The 22,023-nt window shown below is 44.7% G+C and overlaps 1 protein-coding gene across 3 annotated transcripts in view; it reads left to right on the top strand.

Annotated features, from left to right (window-relative positions):
• The first annotated feature begins 240 nt into the window (after positions 1 to 240).
• The window catches only part of UBAP1 (ubiquitin associated protein 1), a 71,008-nt gene continuing 49,225 nt past the window's right edge, over positions 241 to 22,023 (top strand). Inside the window, exon 1 of one of the 3 annotated variants that reach the window (XM_062208053.1) lies at positions 241 to 329. Coding sequence is in view for 1 of the 3 variants with exons in the window: in XM_062208055.1 (XP_062064039.1) it covers positions 452 to 500 (49 nt within the window). In the remaining 2 variants the exon portion in view is untranslated. Of the gene's footprint in view, positions 330 to 440; positions 501 to 22,023 lie in introns of those variants that run through there. The other 2 variants (XM_062208054.1, XM_062208055.1) reach the window with 2 other exon arrangements.

Here is a 22,023-nt window from a genome sequence, read left to right as displayed (position 1 = left end):
GCAGGAGTTGTTCAGCGCTAGACTAGAGATTAGTTACGTCACCATCGGCTCCTCCCATTGGTCCGGGCGGGTGGAGCGCGGCGCCATGACGTCAGACGCCCATAGGGGCGGATCAGAGAGGGGAAGGAGGAGGGAAGTAGGACTTCAACATGGCGGCTGGGGAACTGGCGGTGGCTACGGTGACGGCCTGGCCCGGGGCGGGCAGAGTTGGAAGTGGTGGCGTTCGCTTTTCCTAGGGGTCGTCGGGAGCTCAGTGGGAACCGAGCCTGCGAGGCCGGCCGGCGCCAGCACCTTTGGGCTTCTGGGACGGCGGCGGCGGCGTCGTTCAGGTGAGGGGGCCTCCCTCTGCTCCTCCGGGGGAGGGGGGAAGAGGGGCGGAGTTGGGGGAGGGGGCCGGCACCGGGAGACCGATGCGGGAGGAACCAGAGAAAGGGGTTGGAACCCGAGAGGGATGAAAGGAGCTAGAGCTGGGGGTGGAAGGGGAAAAGGGCTGGAGATCGGTGAGTCGGCGAGGATTCTGGGAGAAGGGTCAGAGTCAGGGGAGCAGAGTTGAAGGGGCAGAGGGCAGGGGCGGTGTGGGAAAGTGAGTTCGGATGGGGGGGACTAATTTCCTACCTGGGAGATAGGCACAGAGGACGCCTTTCCGGCCGGAGTTAGAGCTGGGTGGGAAGTAGAGGGTGTTAGAGAGGGGGAACTCGGGTACGGGAGGTGAGTGACGGGGAGTTGAGGGTGAGCTGGGCCTGTCAGCCGCAGATTTAGTTCTTCCTGAGCCCGTGAGATTAGGGGGAGAGAGAGGAGACCAGACCAGGAGCGAGCGCTCTTTGGGGAGGTCATTGGCATTGTCTGGTCTTCTCCAGGTATGTTTAGCTTGCCTTTTGTGTTTGTTCCTTGGGTGGAGACTTACCTGTAGTCCACCTTGGCCACGGAGAAACAGGCTCACAGCCTCGTGAAGCCAAGTTATAGATGATTTATGTGATCTGTATCCGTGACCTCTGACCCTCATGTTGTTGCCACATGTAATTGTTTCCAGAGAGTCTCCTCAAAGTGTGGATGGGCGTGAAAATACATTTTGTGTGAACCAAATAACATTTCGAGACTTTTTAGAAACCCTGTCATGTTGCAATACTAGATTTGATAATTTGGTTGACTATTAAACATTGTATTCTAAGACCACATACTAATATTCTGTGTCACTTTCCTCAGCTTAGTTATTAGTATTTGAGAATTTAAATATGATGAATGTATCCTTTAGGAGTGTCATCGGATTTGATCAAGGGAAAACAGTGCTCTTAGTATTTAATGATAGGTCATTCTAGTTAGTGTCCTTAGCCTAGTTAAACTGAAAGCATCTATACTATCTTGCAGCAAAGCATGTGAAATGATAAATCTGAAAGAATTACTTTGTATTAACTTAGTATAAGTTGGATTACATACATTCAGCTTTTTCAGTCTTCTGTTATTTAATACCTACTATGTGTTAAGTTATTAAAAATCATTGTCATCATTGAAATAGGAAAATTAATGTTTCTTTAGTGAGCAGATATCTTACTAACCTGCTGTGGCCTCATTGGGGAAAAAAAGTGCTATTCTAGAAAACACAGGAAGAAAATTAAGCATATGGATATAGAGACTTCCTTAATTTCTCTTTTGTTTAGTATTTGAGACATGTTACTTTATCATCGTGTATCTGAAAGATTTGGTTTTTGTCGTGATTTTGAAGAGGAAAGTAACAGTATGCTGATGTTGCTAGGTCTGTAGACAAATCCCAACAATGGTTGTATGGGAAATGTCACTTGTGTATTTTGTCTTTTATTCTCTCGATATGTATTTAAAATTAGGATCCCTGAAGTTTAATTCAGTGACTTAAATTCTTGTCAAATATTCTGAACATTATTAATGTATCATCATTAGTCCAGAGTGTAGATGCCAGTATTAAAATTTTTTTCTGTTTTTCAAAATTATATTATTGAATGATTTTTTTTTTTAAAGTTATTTATTTGAAAGGCAGAGCAACAGAGAGGAGAGGCACAGAGAGTTTCTTATCTGCCGGTTCACTCCCCAAATGCCTGCAACAGCCAGGGTTAGGCCACGTTGAAGCCTGGAGCCAAGAATTCCACCTGGGTGCTGCATGGGTGGTATGGGCCCAAGCACTTGAGCCATCACTGGCCACCTCTAAGCACAGTAGCAGGAAGCTAAACAGGGAGCAGGGAGTAGCCCATATTTAAACTGGCACTTTGATATGGAATGCAGGCATTCCAAGCAATGGCTTAACCTATTGTGCCATAATATCCACTTCCATAATTTCCTATAGGAAAAGACCTTTCAATTAAAAAGGAAGACGGTAGATTATTACTCTTTCAAATGATAATGCACAGTCTCCTTTAATATTGGAAGATAAGGACAGGAGTTTGATCTAGCAGTTAAGGTGCCCAGTGCCTGTAAGAATGCCTTGGATTAGAATTCTGGCTCTGCTGGTAATTCCACCTCCTGCTAATGCATACCCTGGGAGGCAGCAGGTATGGGTCCTTGCCACCCATGTGGGAGACCCAGATTGAATTCCTGGTTCCTGGCTTTGGCCTGGCTTAGTTCCAGCTGTTGTGGGTATTTGGGAAATGAACCAGCAGTTGGAAGATCTTGCTCCCTCTGACTGCATTAATGTGAAGCTGGATCTGAAGCAGAGGATGGAACTTGAACCAGGCTCTCTGATATGGAATGCAGGTATCCCAAATGGCTTCTTAACTGCTGTGCTAAATGCCCCCCATAGAGTCTGAATTTGAATGCAGATCCATCTACCTTCAGTACTGTTACTGCATTTGTTAATACCTTTTTGCCTACCTTAGGTGTTCACAGGACCATTCTAATTCCTGTAAAGTCTAGTCACTAGTTTTGAAATAATGACTTTTTTTTTAAAGATTTATTTTATTTATTTGAAAGGCAGAGTTACAGATAGAGGTAGAGACAGAGAGAGAGGTCTTCCATCTGCTGGTTCACTCCCCAAATGGCCACTACCGCCAGAGCTGGATCTGAAGCCAGGAGCTTCTTCCAGATCTCCCACATGGGTGCAGGGGCCCAAGCACTGGAGCCGTCCTCACTGCTTTCCCAGGCACATTAGCAGGGAGCTGGATTGGAAGTGGAGCAGATGCTGGCGCTGCAGGCTGGGGTTTTAACCCACAGCGCCACAGCATTGGCCCCAAATAATGGCATTTGGTTTTATTATTTTAAAATGAGTTTAGTACAATCTTTTAAAAAGTAAAAAAAAAATTATTTCATTTTATTTAAAAGGTAGAGACAGAGTATGAGAGAGAGCTTCTATCCATGCCTGTTTCCCAGTGCCTACAACAGCTGGTTCTGGGCCAGGCAAAAGCCAGGAGCCCAGAATGCAATCTGGGTATCCTACTTGGGTGGCAGGGACCCAAGTACTTGAGCCATGCTTGGTCTCTACCTCATAGCATGTGTACCAGCAAAAAGCTAGAATTGAGAGTGGAGCCAGAGAGGCCTGTGTTTGTGGCATAATGGGTTAAGCCATGGCCTGTGTCACTGGCATCCCATAGGGGTGCTGGTTCAAGGCTGATCCACTTTTGATCCAGCTCCCTGCTAATGTGCTTGGGAAACTAATGGAGGGCTCCTTGGGCTCCTGCTGCCCACATGGGAGACCCAGATGAAACTCCTGGCTCCTGGCTTGGGGGAGTGGGGCCATTTAGGGGGTGAACCAGAGGATGGAAGATCTCCCTAATCCATGTAACTCTGCCTTTCAAATAAGTGAAATAAATCTTAAAAAAAAAAAAAAAAAAAAAGTGGAGCTGGGACCCCAAACCTGTTACTCTGACATGGGTGCAGGATTTCTACCAGCTATCCCAAACACCTGTCCCAAATAATATGATTTTAAACTATTTGTTCTCAGTTGAAATAGTAGTGTAACTGCAATGATAGTTTATTGAAATTTTAGTCATTTGTGATGTCATCAGTATTGTGGGAGGAAATGAATACTTGAATGCTTTGTACTTAACAAAATAAACTGGATAAACTGGATAAGGCACTGCAAGATTTTTTGTATTGCTGAGTCAGACTGGAACCTCTCTCTTATTGCTGAGTCAAATTGGACCCAGTTCATTAGGTGCCAGAACTTGTGCTTGGCAAGTATCTGCATGTGTTCTCAGAAGGCTGGATTGGTCTCTGAGTTATTTACTGCTTAGTGTACACTTCCAGTATGTGAGTCATTGATTTGGCTTGTGGTAATTGTAAATCTTGTGGTTACTGAGTCAAGAGCTAGCAGTGTGTGGAGTGTTTAACTTCCTCTCCAAGACTTAATATTGTCAGACTTTTAGATTTTTTTCTTTCTTTCTTTTTTTTTTTTTTTGACAGGCAGAGTTAGAGAGAGAAAGGTCTTCCTTCCATTGGTTCACCCCCCAAATGGCTGCTACGGCTGGTGAGCCGATCTGAAGCCAGGAGCCAGGTGCTTCTTCCTGGTCTCCCATGTGGGTGCAGGGCCCAAGCACTTGGGCCATCCTCCACTGTGTTCCTGGGCCACAGCAGAGAGCTGGACTGGAAGAAGAGCAACCGGGACAGAATCCGGTGCCCCAGCCGGGACACGGGGTGCCGGTGCTGCAGGTGGAGGATTAGCCTAGTGAGCCGCAGCGCCAGCCCTTAGATTTTTTTCTAATCTGGTAGATTTCAAATGATATCTGTTGTGCTTTTATTATCATTTTTTGAAGCTGAGCATCTTTATGAATATTCACTGGCCGTTTTCCGTCTGTGAAATGTGCCAATTCTTTTTGTTTTCCTAAATTTTATTTATTTGAAAGGTAGAGATACAGAGAAAGATCTTCCATCCACTGTTTCACTCCCCAAATGGCTGCGATGGCCAAGAGACTGGGCCAGGCCAAAGCTAGGAGCTGGGAGCTTCATCCAGGTCTCTTACATGGGTGCAGGGGGCCAAGGACTTGGGCCATTTTCTGCTGCTTTCCCAAGTGCATTATCAGGGAGCTGGATCAGAACTGGAGCAGTGGGGACTTCCATATAGGATGCTTGCTTTGGAGACAGTGGCTTAACTCATTGCGCCACAATGCTGGTCCTGAAGATTTCTTGACTTTTTATTTTGGGTTGTTTCTGTTTTTTTGATTGATTTTAAGAGTGTTTTTTTTTTTTTTTTTAAATATTCTAGGTACTAATTATTTGTTAATTTAAAAATTGCAAATATCTTCCACATTATGGCTTGTCTTTTCATCTCTTTTTGGTGAGAAAAGCTTGCAATTTTAATGAACTGAATTTTTCAGTCTTTTATGGTTTGTGCTTTTTGTATTGTATATAGGAAATCCTCCTTTACTGCCAGGCATGTTGCATTAGTAAATACAATATACTGTATTTGTAATGTGCTATCTAATCTGAAATTTAGTTCCAATATCTGCTTGATTAGAAAGGCAAATTTCTTAGGGGTTGTTTTCCTGTTATATTTGGAGTTGCAGGGCTAGAGGTTTTTAAAAGCATCTCGAATTGTGCCTCATAGATGGGTTACAAACATTTTCCAAAACAGGCACCAATAGATTTAGGAATGAGATGTGTATTTTACTAAATGTTACTACTTCAATTTGACAGTGAGAGACAGTTCTTATGTGGACTGTTAGGTATAACTGATAGTGAGTCACTTAGTCTAAGCTGTTAGCCCTGCTACTAAAATATATTCAGAATGATTTTTAAAAACAAATTGACTTTCGGGGCCGGTGCTGTGGCGCAGTAGGTTAATCCTCCGCCTGTGGTGCCAGCATCCCATATGGGTGCAGGTTCCAGTCCCAGCTGCTCCTGTTCCGATCCAGCTCTCTGCTGTGGCTTGGGAAAGCAGTAGAAGATGGCCCAAGTGCTTGGGCCCCTGCACCCACGTGGGAGACTGGGAAGAAGTACCTGGCTCCTGGCTTCGGATTGGCGCAGCTCCGGCCGTTGCGGCCGATTGGGGAGTGAACCAGCAGAAGGAAGACCTTTCTCTCTGTCTCTCCCTCTCACTGTCTGTAACTCTACCTCTCAATAAATAAATAAAATCTTTAAACAAAAAAACAAAGTAACCTTTAAAAAATTTATTAATTTGAAAGAGAGAGACAGAGACAGAGATTTCTCATCTACTGGTTCACTCTCCAAATGCCCACAACAGCTAGGGCTGAAGCCAGGAGTTGGGAACTCGGTCCATGTCTCCTGTGTGAGTGATGGGGACCCAAGTATTTGAGCCATCACTTGCTGCCTCCTAGCGTGCACTTTAGCAGGAAGCTGGAATGGAGAGCCCAGTTGGGGCTTGAAGCCAGGCACTCAGATATGTGATGTGGATGTCTTTTTTTTTTTTTTTTTAATTTTTTTTTATTTTTTTGACAGGCAGAGTGGACAGTGAGAGAGAGAGAGACAGAGAGAAAGGTCTTCCTTTTGCCGTTGGTTCACCCTCCAATGGCCGCCGCGGTAGCACACCGCGGCCGGCGCACCGCACTGTTCCGATGGCAGGAGCCAGGTGCTTATCCTGGTCTCCCCTGGGGTGCAGAGCCCAAACACTTGGGCCATCCTCCACTGCACTCCCTGGCCACAGCAGAGAGCTGGCCTGGAAGAGGGGCAACCGGGACAGGATCGGTGCCCCGACCGGGACTAGAACCCGGTGTGCCGGCGCCGCAAGGCGGAGGATTAGCCTGTTGAGCCACGGCGCCGGCCGATGTGGATGTCTTAAGCAGTGGCTTAATCACTCCAAACATCCACCACAGAAACATGTTTTTTTATGTCTAGTGTTTACATTTTTGAGCTTTATTAAGAATAATCATAGATTGTGGAAAAATCGGAAGTTTTTTTTGGAAGATTTATTTATTTATTAGAAAGGCAGAGTTACAGAGAGGCAGAGAGAGGGGGATAGAGAGGTCTTCCATCCGCTGATTCACTCCCCAGATGGCTGCAATGGCTGCAGTGGCTGGAGCTGCACTGATCCGAAACCAGTAACCAGCAGCTTCTTTCAGGTCTTCCGTGTGAGTGCAAGGGCCCAAGGACTTGGGCCATCCTCTGCTGTTTTCCCAGGCCATAGCAGCTGGATTGGAAGTGGAGCAGCTGGGACTCGAACTGGTATCCATATGGGATACTGGCACTGCAGGTGGTGGCTATACCCACTGCGCCACAGTGCCGGCCCCCAGAAGATTTTTTTTTTAAGTTTTTTTATTTATTTGAACGAGTTACAGGGAGGCAGGGAGGCAGAGAGGAGAAGGGAAGGAGACAGAGGGAGTGTGAGGGAGAGGAGGAGGGAGGTAGGGAGGAGAGGGTATTCCATCTGCTGGTTTACTCCCCAAATGGCCACAACGGCAGGAGCTGGGCCGATCTGAAGCCAGGAGCCTGGAGCTCGCTTCAGGTCTCCCACGTGGGTGCAAGGGCCCAAGGACTTAGGCCATCTCCTCTGGCTTTCTCAGGCCATAGCAGAAAGCTGGATTGGAAGTGGAGCAGCCAGGGCTCAAACTGGTGTCCATATAGATGTCCATATGGATGCCAGCACTGCAGGCAGTGGCTTTACCTGCTACACCATGGCGTCAGCCCCTAGATTTTTTTTTTTTTAAAGATTTATTTATTTATTTATTTATTTTTTTGACAGGCGGAGTGGACAGTGAGAGAGAGACAGAGAGAAAGGTCTTCCTTTTTGCCGTTGGTTCACCCTCCAGTGGCCGCCGTGGTAGGCGCGCTGCGGCCGGCGCACCGCGCTGATCCGATGGCAGGAGCCAGGTGCTTCTCCTGGTCTCCCATGGGGTGCAGGGCCCAAGGACTTGGGCCATCCTCCACTGCACTCCCTGGCCACAGCAGAGAGCTGGCCTGGAAGAGGGGCAACCGGGATAGAATCCGGCGCCCCGACCGGGACTAGAACCCGGTGTGCCAGCACCGCAAGGCGGAGGATTAGCCTAGTGAGCCGCGGCGCCGGCAAGATTTATTTATTTGAAAGATAGAGATACAGAGAGAGAAGGGGAGAGAGAGAGATCTTCCATCTGCTGGTTCACTCCCCAAAAGGCCAAAGTGGCTGGTGCTGGCCCAGGCCAAACCAGAGCAAGGAGCTTCATCCAGGTCTGCCAAAGGTGCAGGGGCTCAGGGACTTGGGCCATCTTCTGCTACCTTCCTAGGCCATTAGCAGGGAGCTGGATCAGAAGTGGAGCAGCTGGAACTTGAACCCATGCCCATATGGGATACAGCACTGTAGGTGGAGGCTTAACCTTCTATGCCACAGTGCTGGCCCAGACTTTTTCAGTTAATTAATTTTTACTTATTTGAAAGGCAGAGAGATCCACCTGTTGGCTCACTCCATGAACATGCCCACAACAGCCAAGGTTGGATAAGCCTAAAAGCCAGGAGCCTGGAATGCAGTTCATGTTGCTCAAACGGGTCACAGGAACCCAAGTACTTGAGCCATCACTTGCTCTTTTCCAGGGATACTATCAGGAAAGTGGAATGGAAAATGGAGCTGGGACTTGAACCCAGGTACTCTGATATGGGTTGGAGGCATCCCAAGTGAGTGGTTATCCACTAGACCAAATGCCCATCCCAATAAATACAATTTTAAAAAAGGAATTATATTTCGGTACAGTTCTAGTTTGAGATGTTCGGGTCTCCTGTCCAATATAGTAGCCACATTGGTAGTAGAGATCCTTTCTCTTTCCTCCCCTTGTATGAAACATTTCCATCATTACAGAAAGTTATATTGGACAGTGCTGTTTTTGATTGGTGATTGTTCAATTTTAGTGTGTGTTTAACTCACTTGGAGTTCTGGCTGAAATATATAGTCTGTGGGGCTGGCACTGTGGTGTAGTAGGCGAAGCTTCCGCCTGTGGCACCTGATATCCCATATTGCTGCCTGTTTATGTTCCAGCTGCTCCTCTTCCCATCCCGCCCTCTGCTTGTGGCCTGAGAAAGCAGTGGAAGATGGGCTTCTGCACCTGTGTGGGAGACCTGGCGGAGGCTCCTGGCTCCTGGCTTTAGGTTGGTTCAGCTCCAGCCATTGGGGCCATTTAGGGAGTGAACCAGCAGATAGATGGAAGACCTTTCTCTCTGTCTCTCCCTCTCTAACTCTATTTTTTTGTTTTTTAAATGTATATTCTGCTTCAGTAGGTCTGGGGTGTGTGAGATTTTGCATTTCAAATAAGCTTGCAGGTTATGCCAATGGTCTGAGGACCATGCTTTGAGCCATAAGCATCTAAGAAGAAGTGAAATGCTTTGGACTGAGTTTTTACTGTAATAGGAAGTTTACTTTGGGGACTTTTATGGGATCTGCTAATACATTAATCACTTTTTAAAAGATTTATTTATTTATTTATTTATTTGAAAGGCAGAGTTACAGGGAGAGGGAGAGGGAGAAGAAGGAGAGAAAGAGTAAGAGAGAGAGAGATATCTCCTACCTGCTGATTCACTCCCCAGATGGCCTTAATGTTTGGAGCTGGGGCCAATCTGGAGCCAAACACTAGGAGCTTCTTCTGGGTCTTTCATGTGGGTGCAGGGACCCAAGTACTTGGACTATCTTCTGCTTTCTGAGGCTCATTCATTAACAGGGAGCTGGATCGGAAGTTGTGCAGCTGGGACTCAAACAGGTACCCATATGGGATGCTGGCCTTGCAGGTGGTGGCTTAACCCGCTAAGCTACAATGCTAGCCTCCTATTAATCAGCTTTTTAGGTAGTGTCTTTTGCCACGGGAGATTATATTGTAATGGACAGAACTCTGGATAGTGAATTAGAAGATACAATGTTCTAGTTATTCTTTTGAATTTAAAAATCAACTTGAATCATCATTTAGCTTTTTAATTTATAAAATGAGGATGGTAATACTTGATTGGGTTTCATATTCATAGCATGTGAGGCTCAATCACATGATATATATGGAGGTATTTTGAAAACTACACAAAGTTTTCAATGTTGTAGTTTTGAAAACTATGGTTTGAATAAGTACATCATGAATAGTCCAAGACAGTCTTTTCCTTGGAATCTGTGGAGCACTGATTTCAGGAACCCAGGAATACCAAAATCTGAGGATGTTGAAGTTCCTTGTATAAATGTTGTAGTATTTGCATATAACCCATGTATACTCTAGATTACATATTAATCACCTCTAGATTACTTACTAGTACCTAATACAGTCTAAGTGCTATATAAATGGTTTTGTAATATATTGTTTAGGGAACAATGACAAAAGTGTCTGTGCGTGTTCGGTACAGGTGCGATTTTTTGAAAGTAATTTTGACTGAAGTTAGTTGAATCATGGATGTGGGACCTCCAGATATGGAGAGAAGACAGTTCTTACTTCTTTTCTATGGTCAGCTACCTGTAGACTTATTTTCTAAAAACTACTATAATACATTTTATCCAGGAATTCTCAGTAACTTTTATTTCTTTTTCTTTTTTTTTGTATTTTATGTCTGTATAAAATTAATTTTTAAAACAGATTTATTTATTTATTTGAAAGGCAGAATTAGAGTGAAAGAGAGGGATCTTCCATATGCTGGTTCACTCCCCAAACGGTTAGGCCAGCCTAAAGCTAGGAGCCTGGAACTGTATCTGAGTTTCCCATGTAGGTGGCCTAGCACTTGGGCCATCTTCACTGCTTACCGACGAGGAGTATCAGGGAGCTGGATTGGAAGTGGAGCACCTGTAGCAGCTGGAACTCTAACCATTGCTCATATTGGATGCCAGTGTAGCAGGCAGTGGCTTAACCCACCATGCCACAATGCTGGCACCTAGAATTAATTTTAATAAAGGCTTTTTTCCTTCTATTATTACTGTTTTTCTAGCTTTTAGATTAATAACAGACAATAATAGGGGCATATTAAATGCATATTGAGTGAATGAAACATGAAGCATAAGAAATTGTTTGCTGTGATCAGGAAGAAACAGCAGTTTTCTTGGGACCCAGCATTGGGGGGGGGGGGGCAAAAAGATGTAATTATTTGCCTAGTTTTTCTGTTGAGGAAAAATATGGAAGCCAGATACCATATCACTCATTATAGAATTCTATTTATTTCTTTGTCTTGTTACTATATTAGTTTTGACAGTGTTTTTTGTCATTGTATACATTTTCTTTTGTGTATCCTCTCCTAACTTTTTCTTAGAAGATGTATTTTGGGGCCAGCTTTGTGGTGGAGCAGGTTAAGCTGCTGCCTAAGATGCTGGCATTACATATGAACGTTGGTTTGAGTCCAGGCTGTTTTGCTTCCAGTCCAGCTTGCTGCTAATGATCTTGGGAAAGCAGCAAAGAAAAATGTGTGCTTGGGCCCCTGCCTGCCACCCATGGTGGAGACCTGGATGGAGTTCTAGGATTCTGGCTTTTGCTTGGCCCAGCCCTTGCCCACTGTGGCTATTTGGGGAGTGAACCAGCAGATGGAGGATCTTTCTGTCTCTCCTCTCTGTGACTCTGCCTTTCAAATACATAAATAAATCTTTAAAAAAAATTTATTTATGTGATTTTCATATGGGACACAGGCATTACAAGTGGCTGCTTAACATCCCCCACCCCACCCCACACAATGGTGGCTCCAATTCTTTCTTTTAGTGACTAAGTTTTATAGTTAAGAATTGGTGTAACAAGGGCTGGTGTTGTGGTATAGCAAGTGAAAGCTACTGCCTGTGATGCCAGCATCCCATATGGACACCGGTTTGTGTCTTGTGTATTCCACTTCTTAACCAGCTCTCTGTGCTAACGGCCTGGGAAAAGCAGCGGAAAATGGCCCATGTGTTTGACCTCGACCACTCATGTGGGAGACCCAGAGGATCCTTTGTCCTGGCTTCAGCCTGGCCCATCCATGGCTGTTGTGGATGGAAGGTCTCTCTCTGTCTCTACCTTTCTATATCTCTGTAATTCTGACTTTCAAATAAAAAAATAAATATTAAAAAAAAGTGTAGCAATCATATCTAATGATGAAATGTTGTTTTGTGTCTGTGTGTATTTTTAAACTTTTTAAAAAGATTCATTTATTTTATATGAAAGAGTTACAGCAAGAGAGAGAGACAGAGAGAAAGGAGAGAAATCTTCCATCCTCTGGTTCACTCCCCAAGTGGCTACAATGACCCTGGCTAAGCCAGGCTGAAGCCAAGAGGCAGGAGCTTCCTTCAGCTCTCCCACATAAGTGCAGGGACCCAAACCTTTGGGCCATCCTCTTCTGCCCTCCCAGGCACATTTGCAGGGAGCTGGATCAGAAGTGGAGCAGCTGGGACTTGAACTGGCCCGCACATGTGTTGTTGGCACTTCAGCCAATAGCTTAACACACGTTGCCACAACACTGGCCCCCAAATTACTCTTTTTTTCTTTTTTTAAAAAAGTATTTATTTATTTTAAAGGCAGAGTTAGAGAAGGGGAGAAAGAGAGAGACATCTTCCAGCTGCTGCTTCACTCCCCAAATGGCCACATTAGCCATGACTGGGCCAGGTCAAAGCCAGGAGCCAAGAGCTTCTTCCAGGTCTCCCACATGGGTGGCAGGGGCCCAAGCACTTGGGCGATCTTCTGCTGCTTTCCCAGGCACATTAGCAGGGAGCTGGATTGAAAGTGGAGTAGACTTGAACTGGGGTTCACATGGGAGGCTGATGCTGCAGGCCGTGGCTTTAACCTGCTCAGTCACTGCGCCGGCCCCCAAAAGTCACTCTTTCTAATGCACAAATTGTTTCTTCTTTCATCAGTGGGAGCTGTTTTAAGCTGGTATCTTTGTGATATGATCCATACATATTTGAAAGATTTCTTCTGTTGCATAATAGCCTATGTTCACCTTGTGTGTTTCTTTCTCCACATCTGAAAGTAGACGTTTGTCTAGAATTAGTACAAAATGGTATTGAGAGTTCAAAATCTGAGTGCTAGGGGTGCTCATTGATACTGTCTGTATATTTACAAATAAATATTTAAAAGGAATTACATGGTGCTGACATTTTGGTATAGTGGTTTAAACTGCCACCTGCAATGGTACAGGGGAGTGTAGAACTTTCAGGCAACAGGGAATGCAACTATTTGGAATTTTTTTTTTTTTTTTTTTTTTTTAATCTGACAGGTAGAGTTACAGATAGGACAGAGAGAAAGGTCTTCCTTCTGTTGGTTTACTCTCCAAATGGCCTCTATGGCCGGTACTGCGCCGGTCTGAAGCCAGGGGCCAGGTACTTCTTCCTGGTCTCCCATGGGGTGCAGGGGCCCAAGCACTTGGGCCATCCTCCACTGCCCTCCCGGGCCACAGCAGAGAGCTGGACTGGAAGAGGAGCAGCCGGGACTAGAACCATTGCCCGTATGGGATGCCGGCGCTGCAGGTGGAGGATTAACCAAGTGAGCCACGGCGCTGGCCCCGGAAATATGTGGTTTTACCAAGTAAGGAAGCATCACCCTTCCTTTACCCACCCAAAGCTAATTCAGTAGGCCCTGCCCTCATAGTGCTTCTGGCCCCAGAACTCATTCCTCCATCGTTCCCCAAGTACTCTTCCTTTGTCCCTAAACGCAATAGGCCAGGCCCTGGCTTAACCACTGGCTCCCCCAAACCAACAACATCACTTCCTTCAATTGCAGAATTCCCCATCAGCCCCCTTTCCTGGATCCCCGCAGGGGCTGTTTGCCTGTTGTCTTCTTCTTAGAAGGTTTTTTTATTATTATTATTATTTCTTTAAAGATTTATTTATTTATTTGAAAGTCAAAATTACAGAGAGAGAGGAGAGGCAGAGAGAGGTTTTACATCTGCTGGTTCACTCTCCAGTTGGCTGCAGTGGCCGGAGCTGTGCCAATCCAAAGCCAGGAGCCAGGAGCTTCCTTCGAATCTTCCCACATTGGGTGCAGGGCCCAAGGACTTGGGCCTTCTTTTACTGCTTTCCCAGGCTGTAGCAGAGAGCTGGATTGGAAGTGGAGCAGCCAGGACTAGAACTGGTGCCCATATGGGATGCCGGCACTGCAGGCGGTGGCTTTACCTGCTGCTCCACAGAGCCAGCCCCCTAGGGAGTTTTTGAAGCTTACCTTGGAGGCCTACTGTATACAGGGCTGGGTAAAGGGCTCCTTTCCAAAGACTCCCAGGGGGTTAGAATTCAGGGCATTCTGCCCTAAGCATGACATTAACATGAAGATACAATATGTTTTCCTAAAACCAAAGCAAAACAGGTTGTCCTTGTCACCTTATTATTTTTTTCTTAATTGCCTTAATAATTTTTGTCTTTATTGCACAGTTACGGTCTTAGATTTTTCCATCCAAATTTGTTTAATCAGGGATGGATACTTCAGGGATTTGTGTTTTATTTCCTGAGCCATTGGGCAGTGCAGGGTTGCACTGTTTTCCTAAAAGTAAGTCATTGTGTACAGTCACCACAAAACATACCAAACACCAGAGTAAGGGAAAGGGTTTATCTGATAGGTTGGAGGGAAGGAGTGAAGAGAGAGATGAGCAGAGAGAGAGGGTGAAGAAGAGAGAGAGAGATCTGGAGAGAGCATGTGTGCAGGAAGCAGGTCCTATTATACCTTTGCAGGGGGCAGGGAAATAAGAGCAGCAGATGTCATTGGGTTTGGGGTGGAGCTGACACCATTTGGTCACTGGCTTCTAGCAATGGCGGCGAGTTCTAGAGCCCAGGATGGTGTCCTGGGCATAGATCGCGCCACAGATGACTGTACCACTTTACTGACACACTGGATGTAAGTTGTCCAGTTCACATGTCCACACATGTCTGGCTGAGACATTCAGTTGGGTCAGAGGCTGGCAATATTCAAATCTAGGCAATTCCGAATTCTTTGTCAGTTCATAGAGTTCTGTTTTCTTTAAGTTGGTTTTTGAAGTTTTATTAGTTTCCTTTAATCTTGTTATGTTTCTTATTTGTCATGATCCTTGTATTGTTGGGTTGGTTTCTCTGTATTTGAAGAAGTGGCCACCATTTTTATCCTGTACAGCTTCATTTAAGAGAGTAAAGATATTCAGCAGTCAGCCTAGATGGGGTTCTGGATGGGCCAGCTGTTTTAATGTTTGGATGCAGACAGGGCTTGCTGCCAGCATCTCTGGTTGTACCCAGCCACTCTCTGTACTTGGATGCCACACTTGGATGTGCTCTGAGTTGAGGTGGGTCTGTTAACCAGCCTCTGCGTTCTGGCAGGGTTGCTGGCTGAATGGATTCTCTGCCTGGGTGAGGCTGCTGGCCGGCTCCCTCATTGGGTGGGTTTAGAGGTTGGGTTGTGTGATTGGGTGGGGTCTTAGGCTGTACTATGTGATTTGACATGACTGCATTATACTGAAGAAGTTTTGGATTTTGGAGCATTTCAGATTTTAGATTTTTGGATTAAAATGCTGAACCAGTAATCTCTGTAAATGTTCTTCAATATGGAAGGGCCCCAAAAATCTAAAATACTTTATGGGTAGAGGATATTCAGATTCCACTTTATGAGACAGTGCTGAGTAGTGTTCTGTATAATGCTTATAAATACAGTGATTTTTACCCTCTAGTCAGTCAGAAGGCATTTGACTTCAGAAATAAGAGTATGTTTTTTTTTTTTTTTTAAAGATAGAAGGTAGATTGAACATTGCAAAATTAGATCTATTTATGGGTGGGTATGGAAATCATTGGTGCATAGGCTTAGGAATGTGGTTCATAGTATATGGAAGAACACACATTTATGCCGAATTGACTTAACCAAATTTGAAAATGCACACTGGATTTTTTTTTTTTTTAATTTCTTCTAATTACAGTGATTTGTGACCAGGTGGCAACATGTCACTGGATAAATCACAGCTGGTTTGAAAAGTTTAGTTGTGATGTAATTTTATGCTTGGGGTTAGGAGGCAGAAAATAGAATAAACATTATTTGCTGTTTGGTTTTTCCTTATCTCTAAGTAAGCTTTCGTTAGAAAAATGAACTGTTAATGTGAGCAAGGACCAATAGAAATGACTTGTTATGGAGATGAGAAAGACAATACTATCCTTCCAGCTAGTCAGTATCTGGGTTGGGTGCCCAGATATTGGATTAAGTGCTCTAAAATTAATTCAAGAGAAATAACAATTGAAGGATAGTATTCAGTTTTTGGCACTGTTGATTCTTAAGACTTTAATCAGGAATGTAGCTTGCCAAATTTATAATTGATTACATAGAGAAATAGCTTTGTAATTGTGCTGAAATAATATTATTAAATCAGTGTATTCAGTAAATATTTGAATAATCTTCTGCTTGTTATCTATGTAAAGGTTTTTTAATTTTTTTCTTGTATCTTGCGGAAATTTTTTTTTTTCCTTTTCTCTTTATTTTGACAGGCAGAGTGGACAGTGAGAGAGAGAGACAGAGAGAAAGGTCTTCCTTTTCCGTTGGTTCACCCCCTAATGGCCACTTCGGAAGCCAGGAACCAGGTGCTTCTCCTGGTCTTCCATGCGGGTGCAGGGCCCAAGGACTTGGGCCATCCTCCACTGCACTCTGGGGCCACAGCAGAGAGCTGGACTGGAAGAGGAGCAACCTGGACAGAATCTGGCACCCCAACTGGGACTAGAACCTGGGGTGCCGGCACCACAGGTGGAGGATTAGCCTATTGAGCCATGGCGCCGGCCTACAGAAATTTTCATACAACTAGATTTATCTGAAGATGGGGCATGCTGATGACCTTGTCATTTATTATGTTAATTATATTTAATGTAAAGAATTATCAGATGACTATAGCTGGAATATAAATATTAGCTACTGGCTCCTTGACATTGCTACTTGACATCAGTGTTAGATCTGATTGTTACTATCTAAATCACATTCAGTGTACAGCTGTGTATCACTTTGGCTACTAGGGCTGACAAACTTAGATGAATAATTTTTATTGATTTTTAAAAAAAGATTTATTTATTTTTTAAAGATTTATTTATTTGAAAGAGTTATAGAGAGATCTTCTATCCTCTGGTTCATTCCCTAGATGGCCATAGCAGCTAGCACTGGGCCAAGCTGAAGCCAGGAGCTTTCCTCCAGATCTCCCAAGTGGGTGGCAGGGACCCAAGTACTTGGGCCATCTTCTGCTTTCCCAGGTACATTAGCAGGGAGCTGGATCTGGAGAGGAGCAGCTGGGATATGAACTAGCACCCATATGGGATGCCAGTACTACAGGAGGAGGCTTAGCCTACAGTACCACAGTGCAGGTCTCCATAATGTTTTTTATTTCCCATTAAATTGAGGACTTTTTTTTTTTTTTTTTTTTTGACAGGTAGAGTGGATAATGAGAGAGAGAGACAGAGAGAAAGGTCTTCCTTTTTGCTGTTGGGTCACCCTCCAATGGCCGTTGCGGCCGGCACAACGCGCTGATCCGATGGCAGGAGCCAGGTGCTTCTCCTGGTCTCCCATGCGGGTGCAGGGCCCAAGGACTTGGGCCATCCTCCACTGCCTTCCCGGGCCATAGCAGAGAGCTGGCCTGGAAGAGGGGCAACTGGGATAGAATCCGGCGCCCCGACCGGGACTAGAACCTGGTGTGCCAGCGCCGCAAGGCGGAGGATTAGCCTGTTAAGCCACAGCGCCGGCCAAATTGAGAACTTTTTGAGGTCAAGGACCTTATACTTTGAATCCTCTCCTCCCCGTTTGTCACCCCAAAAGCTGGACTTTGACTAAAAATTCATGAGAATTGATCAAGTATAAGCATGGTTTATATAATGAGATATTTATATATGAGATATTTCTTATTTTCAATATGGCCAGTTAAATTAACCTAAGGTATGTAACACATATTCATTTCCATTCTTCTATTGTTTTAATTTCCTGAATAGCCAGTGATTGATATGGAGAGATTAGAAAAACAGGCAAACAAAAGATGAAAGGTGCTGGCATTGTGGCATAGTGAATAATGTAGTCACCTGTGAAACCAGTATCCCATATGGACAGTGTTTCACTTCTGATCCAGCTTTTTGCTAATGGCCTAGGAAAAGCAGAAGATGGCCTAATTCCTTGGGCTGTTGTACCCATGTAGGAAACCTGAAAGAAGCTCCTGGCTATTGGCTTTTTTTTGACCTGCCCTGAACCTGCCTGTTGTGGCTATCCGGGGAGTGAACCACTGGATGGAAGGTCGCTCCTTGTCTCCCCCTGTGTCTCTGTAACTTTGACATTCAAAAGAAATAAAGAAGTCTTAAAAAAAAAAAAAGATGGGGCCGGTGCTGTGGCACAGTGGGTTAATGCCCTGGCTGAAGCTCCGGCATCACATATGGGCGCCAGTTCTAGACCCTCCTGCTCCACTTCTGATCCAGTTCTCTGCTCTGGCCTGGGAAAGCAGTAGAAGATGGCCCAAGTCCTTGGGCCCCTGCACCCACACGGGAGACTCGGAAGAAGCTCCTAGTTCCTGGCTTCAGATCAACACAGCTCCGGTCGTTGTGGCCATCTGGGGAGGAAACCAGTGGATGGAAGGCCTCTCTCTCTCTCTCTCTCCTCTCTTCTCTCTTCTCTCTGTGTAACTCTTTCAAATAAATAAATAAATCTTTAAAAAAAATTCACCTTTATTTCACCAGCCAGAAATACAGTATTCATTTTGTTTCCTATCAGACTTCTCATATACATATGTATATGCATTTCTTTAAATTATAAAAACTTTTCTGTAAGCCTTCATTTGATATCTACCAGATACTTTTTTGTGGCAATGCTCCACTTCTGATCCAGTTCTCTGCAATGGCCTGGGAAAGCAGTAGAAGATGGTCCAAGTCCCCCAAATGGCCACAACAGCCATGTGTCTCCTATGTGGGTGCAGGGGCCCAAGCAGTTGGGCCATCATCTGTTGCTTTCCCAGGTACCTTATCAGGGAGCTGGATCAGGAGTGGAGCAGCTGGGACTTGAACTGGTGCCACTGCTTGTGGCTGCTTAACCTGCTGCACCACAATACCTGCCCCAACAGTAGACATTTTTGTCTTGTTCTTGTCCTTATTGGAATCCTTCTGTAATTTCTTCACTAATCAGCGTATTTAGGCTTTTGGTATTGAGAATGGTGGCATTTGTTGATGTTTTTTAAACTCAAATTAAGAACAGCTATGTGGCCGGTGCTGTGGCTCACTTGGCTAGTTCTCCGCCTGTGGCGCTGACACCCCGGGTTCTTGTCCCGGTTCGGGTGCCAGATTCTGTCCCAGTTGTTCCTCTTCCAGGCCAGCTCTCTGCTGTGGCCCGGGAGGGCAGTGGAGGATGGCACAAGTGCTTGGGCCCTGCACCAGCATGGGAGACCAGGAGGAAACACCTGGCTCCTGGCTTTGGATCGACGCCCAGCCGCAGAGGCCATTTGGGGAGTGAACCAATGGAAGGAAGACCTTTCTCTGTCTCTCTCACTGTCTAACTCTGCCTGTCAAAAACAAACAAACAAACAAACAAAAAACAAAACAGCTATGTGAGTTTACTTACATTTAAAAGTATTAGTATATGGTGAACTATATAAACACATTTCCAAATTTTGAAATATCCCATATTTATGGAATATATCCCACTTAGACAATGTGTATTCCTATAATGTACTGCCAAAATTCTGTTTCACTTCTTTTCAGAATTTTTGTACTACATTTATATGTGAGATTTTTCTGAAGTTCTTTTTTTTTTGTTATGTTTAAAAAATTAGAAACTTGCCTTTTTTCCTGTGTTCTGGAACCATTAAAATCTGATTGAAGTTAAGTTTCTTTTCAGTGACAAAAACCTTTGACAACTTTTTCTGCTTTCCTCAAGATTTCTGCCTTTTGTGGTTTGGCTTTAAAAATTAGTATTTTCCTAGGAAGTTATCCATTTTACCCCATTTCTCAGTTGTACTTACAAAGTAGTGAATAAAGCAATGTCTTATAATTCTTTTAATTTCCCCTACCAATTTTGTTTAGCAGTTATTTTCCCTTTTTCGTGTTTTTTTTTTTTTTTTTTTTTTTTTTTGACAGGCAGAGTGGACAGTGAGAGAGAGACAGAGAGAAAGGTCTTCCTTTTGCTGTTGGTTCACCCTCCAATGGCCGCCCGGTAGCGCGCTGCGGCCGGCGCACCGCGCTGTTCCGATGGCAGGAGCCAGGTACTTCTCCTGGTCTCCCATGGGGTGCAGAGCCCAAGCACTTGGGCCATCCTCCACTGCACTCCCTGGCCACAGCAGAGAGCTGGCCTGGAAGAGGGGCAACCGGGACAGGATCGGTGCCCTGACCGGGACTAGAACCCGGTGTGCCGGCGCCGCAAGGCGGAGGATTAGCCTGTTGAGCCACGGCGCCGGCCCTTTTTCGGTTTTTAAGTAGACAGTTATCTGTTTATTTTCCAAAGAGCCATCTGTTATTAGTTGATCTGTTTTTGATTTTTAATTATTTTTTGCTTATACATTTAACCTTTTTTTCCTTTTCTCTCTTTTTTTTTTTTTTTTGAAGATTTATTTTATTTTATTTTTTTACTTGAAAGGCAGAGAGAGGGAGGAAGAGAGACAGAGAGAAACAGATCTTTCATCTTCTGGTTCACTCCCAAAATGGCTGCCATGGCTGGAGCTGGGCCAGGCTGAAGCCAGGATTCCGGAACTCCATCCTGGTGTCTGATGTGGGTGGTATGGGCCCAAGTACTTGGGTGATATTCCACTGCCTTCTCAGACACGTTAGCCAGATCAGAAATGGAGCTTCTTAGACTTGAACCAGCACTCTGATAAAGGTTATTTAATGCTCTGCCACAATGCCGTCTCCTGCTATTTCTATTTTTGTGTGATATTTTGTGTGTATTTTAGCGTGATATTTTTATTATAAGTTCCTGTGAATTTTCCTCTAAGAACTGCTTTGCCTGTGTATTGTAGCTTCTCAAATGCAATATTTTCATTGTGCAATTTTATGTTGGTTCCTGCTTTGATCCATGGGGCTTTTTTTTTTTTTTTAAGTTTTATACTTTATTTGACTGTTTCCAGTTAGTTCTCACCCACATTGACTGTAGAATTTTGAAAGTGGAGACATGGGAGACAGGTACAGAGGTAACCAAAGTATAGAGCTTTTTCTAAAATATTTTTTCTTGTTAAAGATTTGACAGGCAGAAGGAGGGAGGGAGGAAGAGAGAGATAGAGAAAGAGAAGGGGTAGAGAGAGAGGGAGAGATGGAGGGAGGGAGAGGGAGAGAGATCTTCCATCCACTAGTTAACACCCCAATTGGCCACAGTGGCTGGAGCTGTGTTGATCTGAAGCCAGGGAGCTTCTTCCAAGTCTCCCACACGGGTGCAGGGTCCCAAGGAATTGGGCCATCTTCCACTGCTTTCCCAGGCCATAGCAGAGAGCTGGATTGGAAGTGGAGCATCCAAGACTCGAACCAGCGCCCATATGGGATGCTGGCGCTGCAGGCGGTGGCTTTACCTGCTACTTCACATCGCCGACCCCCTTATTATGTTTTGTGGACAATCTCACATGGACAGAGTATGAGATATTCTTTTTTTCCTTATGCCCAGACAGCTTTGTTGAAGTGGGTACCACTGTACACATCTGAAGTCCCCTTCTCCTTCATGGTAAATTTCTAGATTTATTTATTTAAAAGATTTTATTTATCCATTGGAAAGTCAAAGTTACAGAGAGAGAGGGAGAGCCCAGATCTTTTGTCTGCTTGTTTACTCCCCAAGTGACCACAACAGCCAAGGCTGGGCCAGGTCAAAGCCAGGAGCTTCAACCAGGTCTCCCACTTAGGTACAGGGGCCCAAGCACTTGGGCCATCTGCTGCCCTTCCCAGGCCATTAGCAGGGAGGTGGATTGGAAGTAGAACAGCCAAGATATGAACTGGTACCCATATGGGATGCCAGTGTCTGTCACAGGCTGTGGCTTTACCACCTATGCCACGACGCAGGCCCTCTGGATCTCTTTGAGTGTCTGAGGGCATGCTTCTTGAATGTTCATGTTTGAATGTTGTTGATGCATTCCTGATGTACCACTTCATTTATGGCAGAGAGTCCTTCTTCTCTTTAACCACCCTTCTTTGTAGGAGTCATGAGTTCTCTAATAATAGATGGTTTAAAAATTCAGAGAGAATGATGTTTTGTTTTCTTATTACCTATTTCTAATTTTTTACCTTTGGACTATTGACTGTGCTACTATTGGCTTTGGAAATTTTTTGTGGTTTTCTTTGTGGCCTACTGTTTACTTGAATTTTTAAGTGTTCTA

This window comes from Lepus europaeus, chromosome 12 (genome assembly GCF_033115175.1).
Source record: "Lepus europaeus isolate LE1 chromosome 12, mLepTim1.pri, whole genome shotgun sequence".
In the NCBI taxonomy this organism is placed as follows: domain Eukaryota; kingdom Metazoa; phylum Chordata; class Mammalia; order Lagomorpha; family Leporidae; genus Lepus; species Lepus europaeus.
This window is presented reverse-complemented; position numbering and strand designations above follow the sequence as displayed.